Source organism: Garra rufa, unplaced genomic scaffold (assembly GCF_049309525.1).
Source record: "Garra rufa unplaced genomic scaffold, GarRuf1.0 hap1_unplaced_025, whole genome shotgun sequence".
Taxonomy (NCBI): domain Eukaryota; kingdom Metazoa; phylum Chordata; class Actinopteri; order Cypriniformes; family Cyprinidae; genus Garra; species Garra rufa.
In genome coordinates, this window is record NW_027394300.1 from 100,021 (window position 1) to 118,230 (window position 18,210).

Sequence of the window (18,210 nt, forward strand, 5' to 3'; positions counted from 1 at the left end):
GGATTTCTCTCCATATAATGGACTTCTATGGTGTTTGAATTTCCAAAATGCAGCTTCAAAGGGCTCTAAATGATCACAGCCAAGGAAAGAAGGGTCTTATATAACAAAACAATGGATTATTTTCTAAAAAAAATTACAATTTATATACTTATTAACCTCAAATGCTCATCTTGTCTAGTCCGGCAAGACGAGCGTTTGAGATTAAAAAGTATATTAGTTGTAAATGTTTTTAGAAAATAACCAATCGTTTCACTAGATAAGACCCTTATTCCTCGGGTGGGATCATTTAGAGCCCACTGAAGCTGCATTTAAACTGCATTTTGGAAGTTCAAACTCATGGGCACCATAGAAGTCCATTATATGGAGAGAAATCCTGAAATGTTTTCCTCAAAAAACACAGTTTCTTTACGACTGAAGAAAGAAAGACATGAACATCTTGGATGACAAGGGGGTGAGTACATTATCTGTCAATTTTTGTTCTGAAAGTGAACTACTCCTTTAAGTTTTCCTTCATTTGATGGATGAAAATGTAAAGTTTTTTTTATTTTTTTATTTTTAAATCTGATCTAATTTGAAGCCACCTATCAACGTGGAAAGCCTATGGTTGAAGAACAAGCCTAATAACAAAGTTCAGTAAACAGTTAAACAGTTTGCACTACAAACCAGTGTGCTCATAAAATAAGATAATACATGAAAAAAATATGGTAAGACACACCAATTTGCAACATCAAGCAGCAAAACAAGCTGTTTTGTACAGCTAAAAATAGCTGGATGCGGATGAGACTGGAAGCCAGACCCATAAAATTTACAAACGGGAAGAAAAAGGTGGATAGACAATGTATTCTGTAACACTTTGTTAACATTGTAGCTGTTAATATTATTTAATAGACTATGAACTAAAAATGAACAGTTAAAATATACAACTAACATTAATAGAATTAAATAGATTAATAAATTCTGTGACAAATATATTGCATTAAGTAACAATAACTAATGGGACCTTATTGTAGTGTTACCAAATAAAGTCATTAAATAATTTTAAAATAAAAGGGACAAACACTTGCAATTCCGCCCCAAACTTTCTTTTTATATAGGAAATGCATCAACACAAGTACAAAAAACGGTTTGTCTGTCATTGCCTTCTTCTGCCCACACACACACACACACACACACACACACCTTCAGTTACAGGCACATCATTGAAGTTGACTTTCGATTGCAGTCACAAACAGCAGATTTTCTAAAATTAGTGCACTTTCATTTTCCCATGCTGAGCATGACAGACATGCATAGGCTGTCTGGACTTGTTTCTTTTTGCATTGTTTTGTGTGCACAAAGAGACCAGAAAAATCAAAGCAGCCTTCTAGAGTCTCTAGTGCTTCATTTGTAGCACTAAGAAGACATCACTTTAAATAGCATGTTACTTTAACTCTGTCATGGAAATTTTCATCCCTTCTTGTGTTTGATTAGATTTTCTGTCAAATATAGACTTAAATACTCAGTACAGAAGATTCATTCATGTGGTCATAGCAACACACCAGAACCGGGGGAAATTTTGATTTTCATTATTTTTTTAATCGTGGCATCACTAGTGCTCATCTGTCATAGATGTTGGTGTCAAATTTGAAGAAAAAACAAATGGACTGATTCATGTTTTTGCTGTAAAGTCAGATTACACAGTAACAAAGTGAAACTGACCAAGAGGATCCTTAATGTCAGATGGTGAGATGTGGCAGGTGAAGCTGAACGACTGTCCATGTGTGTTTACATACAGTAGCAGACAAGCAGAAGCGTCCCTTGTGTTGGAATGCAATAACGAATGACCTACATAATCTGGATTTATTGCAGTATCCATTTTGTTTAATGATAGCTTTGTGGAGAAGATGAAGGACCTCGGTGTCACACAAGGTTGGCTTGGAGAAGGAGACAAATTGCCTCCCTGCGATCAATAGGACGCCATCTTATTCCCCATCCACAGTTCTTGTAAGATGACCTATCAGGGATAACAAGCCTTATTATTCAGTTTCATTTTTTTTTTATATTTCTAGCATCATTATCATAAATCCAGGCTATCAATTCAATTGCATTTTTCACATTGATGTATTTAATAATAATTATATCAACATCATAATGGCTTATTTAGAAGAATAGTGGTTGGGCTCACAAAGGGCTCACATGACTCACACATTAAAAAGGCTTTCATATTATTGGATTTTTTAAATCATTCAGCTTTATATAGCTTGGATAATGGCAGTGTACTTAAGTTTGCAGAATGATCAAAATATCATGAAAGTGATGCTCTTGAGTCATAACAAGTAGTCTATCAGTGGTGCACACAGGGTCAGATGTCTCTGCAGTGGTGGAAAAATCTTATTAATAAAATTAATTAGAACAGATGCAACTTATGCATATCTAACAATGCATCAAACTAACACACCCCCTTTTTTCCTTTGGTCAGCCATCGGTCAGTTTCATTTGAGAGGGTTCTAGTTGTGTTGTCACTCTGTGTCAGGTGTACTGTGTCTTTTCGTGACATTTTATGAAAGACATCGATATATTGAAATACATTTTTTTTGATGATTAGATGGGCATGTTCGGATATGATGAAGGCACCTTCACTTGCCATCCTAGTTTAATTAACTGAAAACTTGCATGATTTTAAATAAATGCCAGTAGGTTTTAATGTCTGTGACTGCTGTATTGACAAATATGGAGTAGACGTCACAGTTACGTCACCTGCATTGTGGTGGCAGAAAAACACTGGTAACAAGTGGAGGGAATCGGGTAAAATCCATGGAATAAGTGGAAAAAATGTATTGTTGTGCCTTTAGATGTCAGAATCGAAATGCAAATAATTTTTATAGAATACTGTTGTCAAAAGTGGCACTTTAAAGCTAAGTGCAGATGGTTTAAAATACAGACTTGATGAAACTGCTATGATTACTCGACTTTTAAAGCATATATTTGATTTAAACAGTTTGTCTACATAATATTCACATATGCAGTTCATAGGGGACATTGTATTAGCCCTACAGTTACAGCTATAATATAGAAATAATATTTAAACCTATAACGTTTTACATAACATTTACCTATTTTATCTCACAATTCTGACTTTTTTTCTTTCACATGCAAATATATATTTCCTAGTTTGGACTTTTTAACTTGATCTAACTCAACATTAGCAAGTTTGTTAATTCTGAGGAAAAAAACCTATGGGATATAAAGTCATGATTTTGAGCTGAGGGGAAAAGTGAGAATGACTTTGTATGAAGTTGATTTTTCAGTCAGAAGTCAGAATTTTAAAATATAAAATCAAATTTACCTTTTTTATTCTTTAATTCCATGGCTTTACATTTTCTGCCACCAAATAGGCTTCACCCGCAAAAAAATGTCATCACTGTTTGAAAACACCAAATTGGTTCTATTGGACAGTGCAACATTAAAACATATCCTTCCCCGAGCTAATCTCATTAATTTATTAATATAATTAATAATGTATTATTATTTTCATTGGTATCAGCTCCTTTCACACAGTAATACCAGTAAATTGCCGTAAAATTTCGAATTTTGACAAAAACTTTGTCAGTAAATACAAAAATGTGCTGTTCACACTTCACACAGGCTGTGATGATGTTCTGTCTTTTTACCAGTAAAGCACCATTCACACATCAGCTTCAAAATAGTGGTAAATTCTGTGATGTCATTTGTAAACATGGAGGGGTATATGCAGTTAGTGTTTTTGTTGATGTTTTCTTTTTTGTGTCAAACTTTCACATCCATGCAGGTGTTTTAGGCCCTGAGACATCATATTAGACGATTTCGAATCAAACTACACACCGCGGAGTAAAAGCGCCATCTGTGTCAGAATGTTATGATTAGCCCAGAGTAGACATCTTACATCAGCATGTTCAAAACTTTTTTTTTGTGTCCTGATTTGCGGAATAAATGGGGCTAGGGCTCTAACCCCTGCTGCTCCACTGGAGGAGCTTTTCTTTATATGTGTTCATGTGTTGACTGCTGTCTCCCCACATGACTTCCTGTGACGTGCGAGGGCTGAGCGGCTGGAAAATGCTCTGATGTTTCTCTTGATTAGCTGGCGGTCACTACAGCAGCCCGGTGCTTCTCTTCCCAATGTCACCTCAAGGTCTCCTGCCGGCAGAGTGCTGTGCTTGCCTGTGATCTATGGTCAGTTGGGGTGAGAATGCGTCATGCATCATTCAGAGGAGGGCTTTGATTGGCCGACCATGTGCAAAGGGACTTGTGATTCCTTTTTTTTTTATTTTTTTTTTAATCTAACATCACCTAGGGTTAAGTGCCTTGCTCACGGGCACAACGGCTCTCTCCATCTCAAAGGTCACTCCCACTGGGGTTAGAACGTAAAACCTTTGGATTACCAGTCCTGAACCTCAATCACACCACTGCAGCCACTCTACAAAGGGCAAATGGAATTGCAGTGTAAAAAATAGTCATAAACAAACACAGTGTGACAAAGTAGCAGCTCAAGAAGGATTAGCATGAATGGATTGTTTTTTGAATTTAGTTGTGAATGTTCAATGAAGCAGAACTGTTATGGAGTATGAGGGCCATTGACTCATTACAAATGCAGACCTTATTGAGTCCTCAGCTTTAAATTAAGAGTATGATTGGACTGAAAAGAAAAGCAGTTCTCAGAAATGTCAGCAGATCTGTCATTTTGAGAGAATTAAGGAAATTGCATTGCAGCGGCACTCTGTTGGTCTTTAAATCAGCTCTGACCATTCATGAAAATAAATGAACTGTTCGTTTTTCTTCCCATTCAGAATCAGATCCGAAGTGAACAGTTAGGAATAAAAAGTGTTTACATAATGCTATTGGGAGCTGTTGTAGTAATGGAAGGGTAGTGCCAGCCAAGCTCAATTATCCCTTGGGCACATTGCCCATATAATTCAATCAGTAGTGCAGGGGGGAGGGTGATTATCCATGACCCCTGTGTTAGTGAAGTCAACTCAGTTTGTGGTGCTAACCCGCCATCTCGGGGTATTGCGTTAACTTAGTTCTGTTCCTTTGAGACCTTATTATCTACTTGTTGAAATGCATTGCGCTGTAGAGGCCTAAGGGCTATCTGGAGCTGCTCTGATACACTGGATCATAGAAAAAATGTATCAGGATGAAAGGTTTGGACTAGCTACAGCATGCAGATATATAATTATATAGGGTTAGTTCACCCAAAAATGAAAATTCTGTCATTAATTACTCACCCTCACATCGTTCCAAACCAATAAGACCTTTATTCATCTTTAAGATTAAAATCAAGATTTTTTTGATGAAATCCGAGAGCTTATTAAACCTGCATAGACAGTGACACAACTACCACGTTCAAGGCCAAGAAAGGTATTAATGACATTGTTAAAATAGTCCATGTGACATCAGTGGTTCAACCTTAATTTTATATTTTTTGTGCTCAAAGAAAACAGAATAACGACTTTATTTAACAATTTGAACAATTTGACTGTGTGAACCACTAATGTCACATGGATTATTTTAACAATGTCATTACTACCTTTCTGGTCCTTGAACGTGGTAGTTGCATTGCTTCTTATGGGTTTGGAACGACATGAGGGTAAGAAATTAATGCCAGAATTTTGAAGCGAAATTCTAAGGTGAAAATTATTCTTAATGTAACAACAAAAGATGGGGTAAAACAGTAACATAATCAATCGATAACAAAAAATACAGTAAAAACAATAAGATTGTGAAATTTTGTTGCAGTTTGTATTTTAATACAAAACCAGCCATAAGGGTAAATTTTTGGAAACTGAGATTTATAAATCATCTGAAAGCTGAAAAAATCAAACCTTTAAATTTGTCCAAATGAAGTTCTCAGCAATGCATATTACTAATCAAAAAGTAAGTTTTGATATATTTACAGTAGGAAATTTACGAAATATCTTCATGATACATGATCTTTAATTAATATTGTAATGAGTTAATTGTAATGAGTTTTAGTTAATATTGTAATGATTTTTGGCATAAAAGAAAAATTGGTCATTTTGACTAATACAATGTATTGTTGGCTATTGCTAAAAATATACCCATGCAACTTCTGACTGGTTTTGTGGTCACATATATTTTAAAATGTAATTTATTCCTGTCAAAGCTGAATTTTCAACAACCATTACTTCAGTCTTCAGCGTCACATGATCTTTCAGAAATCATTCTAATATGCTGATTTGCTGCTCAAGAAACATTTCTTATTATTATCAATGTTGACAGATTCAATGTTTATGAATTCAAAATGATTATTTAATGAAGTGAAAGTTCAAAAGAAAAGCATTTATTTGGAATCAAAGTCTCTACTGTCTCTTCTGACCAAATTAATGCAGAAAATTAAAAATATTCATGTAAAAAACTGCCATCCTAATTTTTTCTGGGCTCCCTTAAGAAAAAATAGTCGATTAGTCATTCAGGCAACCCAATTGCTAGTCAGTTTTGAAAATATGTAATTGTGTTTCAGTTAAATTGCTTTAAAGCAGTCACTGGAGATTTGCTGGCCACTGAAAATGCAATTCTCATAGTTGCACTGCTTGCACACATCAAGCACACTAATCACATCAAGCATTACAGTGCAACTACAACAAACTGAGGAAATCCAGATAAACCTCTGGGTTAATCTGTATCATGACTCGCATGACATGACATTGCAATTGCCATGCCAATATGAACCTCCCGAGGCTTTCCAAACATGGCTTTGAGAACCAAACCGAAAACTACGAAGTGTTCTTAGGAGATATGCAAACAGTTTATTTGCTAATTTGCATGAAATGTCTCCAGATAGATCTGTAAGGATGTGCATTATGTCCCAGAAATGGCTAATTAGATATTTTTTGCCATAACATGTCATTACAACTCAATCCTTCCCAGGCTAATTAGACCGTTATTAGCAATTCAATAGGTACAGTTGATCTGAGGAGCTTGAATTTGCTTTGTAGCTCCAACTCAAGTGTAAAAGCAGGCCGAACCCAGCACAGCATGCCGCCATCAGTTTACATAATCCATATCTGAGCCTAGCGATGCTCGTTATCATGCTAATTTAAACGTAGTGCAGATGGCACGCTGTCTTTTGCTGAATAAGAGAGTTCTTTAACTTCACTCGTTTCTCAGCAGGAGGATGACATCATGTCGATGTGGCATTCACCTTCTGAACGCTTTCCTTGGCCTGTCTGAAGTAACTTGTGTATGTTGGGAGGAAAGGAAAGGTTGCATAAATTATAGGACATTGTTTATTCATGATTCATGGGCTTGGAGAGAAGCACTTTGCTGTAAAGGAAGAAAGAGGCTTTTAAAATGTTCTCGTATGGAGGAGTGGATGAGAATCAGTCATGTGTAATTCATTTTCTTCTGTTGTGAAGTATAATATTCTCTGACAAACTGGGTCATTTTTCATCTTTAAAGGAAAAGTGCTATGTTTTTTCTTTGCTATGTTAAAAGGGTAAGTTTTTGGTTTAGCTTTAATGTTTTCAGTGACAATACTTGAAAAAGGATAAATTTAGAGACTAAACTTCTCAGAGAGTATTTTTCTTTGTGCTGACAACATATTGCATGCTGTTATCAGTTTTTTTACAGACAACAGTAAATAAGCCATTCTTAAGTTGACTTGAGGCCTGACATTTTCTTTGGTTTTTCAGCATTTTTTCCAACAATGACTGTACGATTTTGAGATCCATCTTTTCACACTGAGGACAACTGAGGGACTCATATGCAACGATTACAGAAGGTTGAAATGCTCACTGATGCTCCAGAAGGAAAAACAATGCATTAAGAGCCAGGGGTGTAAACTTTTGAACAGAATGAAGATGTGTACATTTTTCTGCCCCAAGTACTGCCCTTTAGAAGCTACAGAGGATACTTACATGCTTCCCAGAAAACAAAATAAATTAAAACTTACCCTGATCTTCAAATTCCAAAAGTTTGGTATTTGCTATTCATTTGCCCCACTGCTATTAATGCATTGTTTTCTTCTGGAACATCAGTGAGCGTTTGAACCTTCTGTAATAGTTGCATATGAGTCCCTCAGTTGTCCTCAGTGCGAAAAGATCTCAAAATCATACAGTCATAGTTGGAAAGGGTTCAAATACACAAAAGTGATGAAAAACTAAAGAATTTGTCGGACCTAAAGGAATTTTCTGAGGAACAGCAGGCAGTTTAACTGTTCAGGACAAACAAAGGACTCATGAACAACTATCATTAAAAAAAAAAAAACTGGTGTGGATCATTGAGGTAACAACAAAGTATTAAGAATCAAGTGTATGTAAACTTTTGAATGGGGTCGTTTTTATAAATTCAACTATTATTTTCTCTTGTGGACTTCCAGGTCTTAACTAAAAAAAAAGAATAACATGCATTTTGTATGATCCCTTTTATTTTGGTAAAATAATTATCATTTTGCAGATTCTGCAAGGTGGATGTAAAACTTTGCAAAATGACTAGAACTTAAAAAAGAAAACTGAAAATATACAAAGAAATTAAAGATCACTAAATACAATAATAGTTTATAAACAATACTCAAATGAGCCTGAAAACAAACACTGCATTTTAATTTGGTCTTTTTTGGTAAGGTTTTATGAACCCTTGCAGTGTTTGTTGCCTTCAAAGGGTTAAGATTTGGTTGCTTAGCATGGCTCCATTACCCCCTACTGGTAGATGCCATAATTACACCACTTGGAAAAATGCATTTCATAATACTCAACATTTTTGGCAATATTTCATTATAGTATAGTCTGTGCCATTGTTCATTTTAGTGGCTCTTAATTGCAGTGACCAACTCATTTACCACATTCTCAAGCCCTTTACTAGACTAGTGATTATTCTATGAAAGGTATTCTCATGAAGAACATATCAGCTCGATTAAACAGACAAAACGTATTGATTATGATAGTCAAAATGAGTGCTGCCACAATTTTGCACTAGTCATCTGATTGTGTTGACCACTATAAAGAGCATTTAGTGGTGTGTGTGCTTTGTTGAGAACTATGGCAATCTTCCAGCTCAGGCATTACCATTCAGCCAGTTAGTATTATCACTGCTGAGGTCAGACCTGCTGTAGACGCCGGTTGATTTGAAGTGCATACTGAGCCCTCAACAGCTGTCTCTCCTTTGCTCACTGTGAATGTTTATATGTGTGATGACAGTGATGACAGCTTGCATGGTGACTTAGATGTTGTAGGAATGTGCTTTTGGTGCATGTCTTGATGGCAAGCAGAGGAATCTGAATCTGTATTTCATGCTGAGCACACTTATGCCTGCAGTGCGGTCTTCTGTTCCTAGCTCGACTAGTAGAGCGTAGCACTAGCAATACCACAGAAATGGGTTTGACTCACAGGTAACACACATACTAATAAAGTCATTATAAGCATCATGATTGTTTACTAGTCAATTAGTGAGGTGGATTAGTTAAAGATATTAGAATTCTGGCCTCTTAATACCAATAAATCAACATTTTTTCATGTAATGACAGATAATCAATGGCAGATAATGGCATTTTAGCAACACAAAAATAGCAATACAGGTTCTAAAATGTAAATTTGAGGTAATGCCTTGAATGTGTTTTAAAGGTGACATATAATGAAAATCTTACTTTTTCATGTTTAAGTGTTGTAATCGAGTCCCCGATATTTACTTATTTACTATATATTACGCTGCTGACACACAGATCTAATATAATCATGCGATTTCGATCCCAGCTGTTTACCTTCACAGACATAAGAGAAAATAATAGTTGGATTTATAAAAATGACCCCGTTCAAAAGTTTACACCCCTTTGATTCTTAATACTGTGTTATTACCTGAATGATCCACAGCTGTTTTTTGTTTAGTGATAGTTATTCATGAGTCCCTTGTTTGTCCTGAATAGCTAAACAGCCTGTTGTTCTTCAGAAAAATCTTTGGTTTTCCAGCATTTTTGTGTATTTGAACACTTTCCAACAATTACTCAATAACAACTGAGGGACTCATATGCAACTATTACAAGATAGTTCAAGATTAAGAAAAATGTACACATCTCCATTCTGTTCAAAAGTTTTTACCCCCTGGCTCTTAATGCATGATTTTTCCTTCTGGAGCATCAGTGAGTGTTTGAACCTTCTTTAATAGTTGCATAAGTTGCAGAGTCCCTCAGTGTGAAAAGATGGATCTCAAAATCATACAGTTGGAAAGGTTCAAATACACAAAAACACAAATGCTGGAAAAGCAAAGAATTTGTGGAACCTGAAGGATTTTTCTGTAGAACAGCAGGCAGTATAATTGTTTAGGACAAACAAGAGACTCATGAACAACTATCACTAAACAAAAAAACACAGCATTAAGAATCAAGAAAATATGAACTTTTGAACGGGGTAATTTTCATAAATTCATCTATTATTTTCTTTTGTGGACTATATGTAAATATATTTATGTGAAATATCTAAACAATAACATGCATTTTGTATGATCCCTCTTATTTTGGTAAAATAATTAACATTTTTGCAGATTCTGAAAGGGGGATGTAAACTTTTGACATCAACTGTATGATAAATGATCTGTGGGGTATTTTGAGCTGAAACTTCATGGACACATACTGGAGACACTAGACTTATATTACATATTGGTAATATAGGGACATAATAGATCATTATAGATTCTGCTGTGTACATTTAATAGGTTCAGATACTCAAATGAAAAATCCATGACATTTGCATTGTTAAATGGCCTGCATTAGGATCAGCCTGACAAGGATGCTGAGACAGGGCAGAGGCTGGCATCAGCTTGTGCTCTGATTACGCAGGCTTTTAGCGGCTGGACTCAGTCTGCAGGGCGTTTCTGTGATCGTGCAGTTTGCCTCACACTCTAAATCAGTTTAATTTAACAGCTGTGTAGGGGCAGGTTGTCTCTCTCACCCTTGTGTTCTCACTGGGAGTCTCTCTCAGCTTCTATTTTGCTCCTCTCACTCTTTTACTTTTATTAATTTAGCAGATCTATTTATCCAAAGTGATTTTTTTTTTTTTTAACTACAAAGACAGTTTAACTGTAGAGACCCCAAACTGGAGCAGTTTAGGGTTAAATGTCTCATGGACACAATGGCAGCTAATGAATCAGGCTTCAAACCCACAATGTTTTAGTTACCATCTCAGGGGCCTCATTTATAAAACTCTCAGTAGATTTCATCCTAAAAGTGAACATACGCGCAAACATTTTCAGATTTATAAAACTGTCTCCTCCTCAAAATCTCCATATGTGACCCTGGACCACAAAACCAGTCAGTTTTTTTAAAGCTGAATTAATAAGCTTTTCATTGATGTATGGTTTGTAAGAACAGTATTTGGCCGAGATACAACTATTTTAAAATCTGGAGTCTGAGGGTGTAAAAAAATCGAAATATGGGGAAATCGAAATCAAAAGTTGTCCAAATTAAGTTCTTTCTGAATATAACTAATATTATATGGATAATATAACAAAACTTAAGTTTTGGTAGGACATTTGCAAAATCACTTCATGGAACATGATCTTTACTTAACATCCTAATGATATTTAGCATAAAAGAAAAATTTATCATTTTGACCCATACAATGTATTGTTGGCTATTGCTACAAATATACTTGTGCTACTTATGACTGGTTTTGTGGTCCAGGGTCACATATGGAGCTTGCAATGCCTAGTTTTGCTATTCTTTACCTCATCCATGCCATCTTTTGTAACATTGTAAATATCTTTTATGTCACTTTGATCAACTTAATGCAACCTTGCTGACTGAAAGTATTACTTTCTTTTAAAACAAACCATACTGAACCCAAACTTTGAAATATTGTGTGTTACTTTTTGGAACTGAGCAAGATAAATGATCATTCACTTTCCTTATGGAAAAGAGCAGATTGTACAGGCTGCATCTTCTTTTGTGTTTCACAGAAGAAAGAAAACTATTATTTAGAAATTCATGAGGGTGAGTAAGTTATGGCAGATTTGTAATTTTTAGTTTCCTTTAACACAAACAAATTTGCTGTTATATAAGGTTATAAAAACACAAATAAGCTGATATGATATTCTGCATTGTCTTGATTATGGCAAATTACTGTTCATCTCATTCATGTACTCATCAGAGAAATCGCAGATGCTTGGATCTTGATCAGGTGGCATTCCCATGTGATAGCATGTATGCTGACAGACATTTGGATGTGCTTGTAGTAAAAAGAAGAATATTAATGTCATGTGAAAGCTGAGAATTTTAGACAGCCATGCCCTAGATAGTTATTAGAAAAAAACCCTCTCTTTTACATAACAAAACATTTCATAACCTGCCAGATTTGCACGGAAGAACTTAGGGAGGGGACCGCACGGCAGCTCTCCAGTTCTTCATGACTTGCACTTTGTTTGTTTTCTTTTGCTCTCCTCTACTTTGGTGAAGGGCAAGGCCATATGGAGCAGAAGGACCAGCCCCATGAGAGAATCATTTTGCATGTGTGCTGGGTACATCACAGTGTGCATTACTTCCTGTCTCAGCTCTCTTTTCTCCACCCAGTGCCAGTCTGGCAGGGGCTTATGACCGGACCTATGCTTTCCCAGAGGGCTTCTGCTTTCTGAAGGAGTTTGACAGTGTGTGAACTCTTTGATATATGAGAGGACTCTGCATCTTCACAGGGTGGCGCTGTGTTCGATCATTTGATTTTGTGCTGGCTGGGTTCTGATGAGATTAGAGACTGCTGCTGCCTCATCAGCCTCAGCTAGTGGGTTTGTGAGTTGGCGTCTTGCGTTCAAGTATATCTGCAATGTGCATAGGACATTTAAAGTCAAAAGTTTACATACACCTTGCAGAATCTGCACAATATTAATTATTTCACCAAAAGATGCATGTTATTTTTTATTTATTACTGACCTGAATAAGATATTTCACATAAAAGATGTTTACATATAGTCCACAAGAGAAAATAATAGTAGAATTCATAAAAAATGACCCTGTTCAAAAGTTTACATACACTTAATTCTAAATACTGTGTTGTTTCCTGATTGATCCATAGATGTGTTTTGTTGTTGTTGTTTAGTAATAGGTTGTTGTTTTTTTAAGATTTATTTTTGGCATTTTTGCCTTTATTGTGATAGGACAGATCAGATATGACAGGAAGCGAAGTAGGAGAGAGATAGGCGGCGGGATCGGGAAAGGTCCTCGAGTCAGGATTCAAACACGGGACGCCCGGAGCGCAACAGCGCTGTATGTTGGCACGCTGCCCACAAGGCTATCAGCGCCAACTGTTTAGTGATAGTTGTTCATGAGTTCCTTGTTTGTCCTGAACAGTTAAACTGCCCGCTGTTCTTCAGAAAATCCCTCAGGTCTTCGTTTTTTTCAGCATTTTTGTGTATTTGAACCCTTTCCAACAATGACTGTATTATTTTGAGATCCATCTTTTCAACCTGAGGACAACTGAGGGACTCGTATTCAACTATTACAGAAGGTTCAAACGCTCACTGATGCTTCAGAAGAAAAATGATGCATTAAGATCTAGGGTGTGAAAACATTTGAACAGAATGAAGATGTTTAAATTTTTCTTATTTTGCCTTAATATCTTTTTTTTTTCATTTAGTACTGCCCTTTTCACCCCCTTTCCTTCTGAAGCATCAGTGAGTGTTTGGACCTTCTGTACTTCTATACTTTGATACTTTGATACTTTGATTTGAAGTATACACACTTTGATATAACCAAAACCACTTTGTTACATCAAAATAATACATAAATGTCACGAAAACATGATCTGTGGGAGTTTTTAGTGAGCAATCAGCTTAGTGAAATATAAAGTAAATCTCAGAGCAAATATATGAAAAATATCTTTTCTCAGTAGTGCATTCTGGGAAATCTGTCGGCTCCTGAAAAACATGTCATCCGTCTTTTTGGAGTACTATAAAATATTCAACTCCATCATTAACCTTCCTGAACCCCCTGAAATACACAAATTTGTCATGGTGGAGACTTTCCACCATGCTTTTATACTGAGCATTTATAATGACATTTTCTATTATCTATCCCAGTGCCTAAGCACACACACACATGTACCTACTATGTAGGTGATTTCAGGTTTTGCTGTCTTTGCAACACATTTGATACACACTCTCACACAGTCTTTTCTCTCATTCGGTGAAAACTATGAGAAACTCATTTCCCAGTCTTTGAGCATGGCATCTGTTCCTAAGTGCTCAGAATTTATTATTAGCTTAGTTCTGCTCTGCCATCACACTCCAGTGATTCCGTCATTTAATATTTAGCAGCCAAATAACTCTACACTCAAATGTGAGGTAAGATACTGTTTAAAAACATTATCACTAGATATTTAAGAAGCCGGTATAAAAGTTGCAATTCTCAGCTATTGATTTTGCTTAGAAAAGCCTGTATGTATATTTTCAATTGCTTTTTGGCTTACAAAACATGCTATTTTATCTCTTGTCAGTGGTGCCTATAAATCTTCACTTAACTTGAGTCTCTGCAGCTTGGCGCCGACATTAAAACCCTTTATCCTCCCCCTGTTGCTCATTAGATTGGAAATCAGTGGTGTTTTGGGCACAATAGGTGACAAATAATGCTTTTGCTGGGACTGCATTGGGAACGGGTGAATGTAATTTTTGCCCTCATTTACTGAGAGGGTAACAGTATTAGAAGGGGAATGATCCTCCCCTTCAAAGAGGAGCTGTGTGCTGCTCTCGTAGCGGCACAGACCGATTACACTGCTCACGTCCGCATTGCAGCCCTCTTCTGCAAAGAGGCAGGCACTGCGCTGGGCGTTGATGGTCTTAGTTAACACACGCATACATATGCTCACCCAACCACCACTAAAATCTTCTGCATTCATAGTGCTATCTGTGAAGTTCCTGTTTCTAGCTTGATGCAACCAAATGATAGTTGAAAAGCCCTGCAGCACTAAAATGAAGCAGGTTTTTCACGTGAGAGAAAAGAACAAAAAACATACGCATTACAGTTGAAAAGTTTGATGATTTCTGGATGTTTTTGAAAGATATTTCCATTTATTTGAAATTTAAATGTCTTTAATGTCAATTTTGATCAATTTACTACAATTTGGTCAAGCTCAGGGACTTAATGAGAAAGTTTACCCAGAAATGAAAATTCTTTTGTTAATTACTCACCCTCATGTTGTTCCAAACCTGTAAGACCTTCGTTCATCTTTAGAACACAAACAAACTGAAACGTTTTATGGCCAAGAAAGGTAGTAAGGAGATCTTTAAAATAGCCCATGTAACATCTTTCCTTGAAAACAAAATTAGCGACTTTATTTGATCAATTTCTTATTACAGCCTGACATGGAAGAGAAGAAATTGTTGGATAAAGTTGGGATTTTTGTTTTCTTTGGGCACAAAAAGCATTCTTGTAGCTTCATAACATTACGGTTGAACCACTAATGTCACATGATCTATTTTAATGATGCCTTTAGTACCTTTCTGGGCCTTGAACGTGGTAGTTGCATTGCTTTCTATGCAGAATCAGAAAGCTCAAAAGAAATATCTTAATTTGTGTTCTGAAGATGAACAAAGGTCTGACGGGTTTGGAACGACATGAGGACGAGTAATTAATGACAGAATCTTTTTTTTTTTTTTTTTTTAAGAATTGAGAGTTTGGCCATGAGGGGTAGCTTGAAATTGATTTAGATTTTTAATTGTCTTTTGTCAAGGACCAGGCTTTTGCTATTTTCAAGGCATACTAACATGACTAACAAGAAATAAATCACCAATAAAAACCATATTGATTATACATTGATTAATTGAGTTGTTTTCCTCTTTTTCAGTTTTTCCCTTATGGTGATGCCTCAAAGTTTGCTCAGCATGCTTTCAGAACCTTCGACAAGAATGGAGATGGCACCATCGACTTCAGAGAGTTCATCTGTGCCCTGTCCATCACATCACGAGGCAGCTTCGAACAGAAACTCAACTGGGCCTTTAACATGTACGACCTGGATGGAGATGGCAAAATCACACGAGTTGAGATGCTTGAGATCATTGAGGTACTGGATTCAGTCTGTTCTCCTGTAGTAATGAAAAATAATAGAAATGTAACTACAAAAATGTAGTTTTTAAAAATATATTTAAACTTCTTATTGTCAAACAAACTAAAACCGAAAGCACGATATGGCTTAAACCCTTCATCGAGTCTGTTTCCGCTGCTTTTTAAAGCAAAGCATGCATTTCGTTCAGGCGATCAGCTCGTGATTCTGTGTTTTCCGCACCTCAGAACGGCTCAATTCACAGTCAATGCAGTGAACTCATTTATTGCATGTGCTGTGAGTTTAGCACACATTTGGGAATGCAGCAGCCACCAATTATGCTTTATTTTCACGGCAGATGATTACAGCATTTCACTAAATTTGTAGTGAGACGCATTTTTGTAAGCCTGTTTTCAATGAAGCTGGAGTTTTCCTTCATAATAAAAGCGCTACTGCCATTTCCGTCAAAATAAAAGCTTAAAAGTGCAGTATATGAATTGCTGATAGCTAGCGGTTTAAATGGGTAACGTTACTGCAGTCTAAATTCTAAATATCTCTTTCAAGTGAAATTAGGAAATAAGTATTGTAAGATTCCTACTGTAGTGTAAAGCAAAAATAATATACCTATGAAATATTCATTTTCTTTTATTTTACAGTGATTCAGGTACAAGTCACAAGTGACTTTTTCTGACTTAAGTTTACATAGTTAAGATCATGGGTTGGAGCTCTTAATTTTGATATGTCAAGGAGCATTAGATAGAATAATTCAACTTTAATGTACAAAATATTATTTTTTTTCTTCATTTGTCTTTTTTTTTTTTTTTAATATTGGAATAAATATTGTATCCTGAACCTCATTTGTGACCCTGGACCACAAAACCAGTCATAAGTGTAAATTTGTCGAAATTGAGATTCTTACGTCATCTGAAAGCTGAGTAAATAAGCTTTCCATTGATATATTGTTTGTTAAAATAGGACAATGTTTGTCTGAGATACAACTATTTGAAAACCTGGAATCTGAGGGTGCAAAAAAACCTAAATATTGAGAAAATTAAACTTAAAACTTAAAAGTTGTCCAAATGAAGTTCTTAGCAATGCATATTACTAATCAAAAATCAAGTTTTTATATATTTATGGTAGAAAATTTACAAAATATCTTCATGGAACATGATCTTTACTTAATATGCTAATGATTTTTGGCATAAAAGAAAAATCGATAATTTTGACCCATACAATGTATTTTTGGCTATTGCTACAAATATACCCATGCTACTTATGACAGGTTTTGTGGTCCAGGGTCACATATCGCAATGTTATCGTATTGTGAGATTTTGATATTGTTACATCCCTAATAAATAGCTAAAAAGAATTCTTATTTCATAAATTGTTTCAACTTCAACGGATTTTTCCAGTTTTTGTGATTTAGTGAATAAGGATTAAGGATTTTTTTAAATACATTGTACATGTTCGCAGTTTCTACCCAATAAAATATTTTAGAACTTACTTTAGAATTTACATGACTTTTCCAGATGTAGAAATCTAACTTTTAAAATTGGGTTTAGAATCTAGGAATCCTTGATTGTTAGTTGTTTTTGATTATTTTAATGCTTGTTTTGTCTGATTTTAAATGGATAGTTCACCCATGAAAATTCTGTCATTATTTACTTACCCCAATGTCTTTCCAAACCTATAAGAACACAAATTAAGACATTTTGCTGAAATCTGAAGGCTTTCTGACTCTGCATAGACAGCAACTACCATGTTCAAGGCCTAGACAGGTAGTAAGGACATCGATAAAGTCCATGTGACATGTGGTGTCACAGTGGTTCAACTTTAATTTTAAGAAAAACAGCAACTTTATTCAACAGTTTCTTCTCTTCCGTCTAAGTCTACGATGCACGTTCATGACAGTACCACAACGCATGCATGTTGTTGTCGCAGGAGCCAACGTTCTGACGTAGAATTTTACAAGCAGAGGAAGACACACTGTACATAAAACGGTCTTCGGAAAAAAGATTTTGACAAAGAGGATGACTTACAATTTTTTGCTCAGCCTTACTTATTTAAACCAGAATATACAGGCGATGAACTTCGAGAGATGGACGTTAAAGCGCCACTCCTGACATGGAAGAGAAGAAATAGTTGAATAAAGTCATTATTTTTGTTTTCTTTGCTTACAAAAAGTATTCTCGTAGCTTCATAACATTACGGTCGAACCACTGAT

At 35.7% G+C, this 18,210-nt stretch overlaps 1 protein-coding gene across 1 annotated transcript in view; it reads left to right on the plus strand.

Annotated features, from left to right (window-relative positions):
• LOC141315371 (visinin-like protein 1) overlaps window positions 1–18,210 on the plus strand; it is a 38,409-nt gene that overhangs the window by 18,209 nt on the left and 1,990 nt on the right. The window contains exon 3 of the mRNA XM_073832702.1: window positions 15,792–16,007. Within this exon, the coding sequence (XP_073688803.1) occupies window positions 15,792–16,007 (216 nt within the window). The remainder of the gene's footprint in view (window positions 1–15,791; window positions 16,008–18,210) is intronic.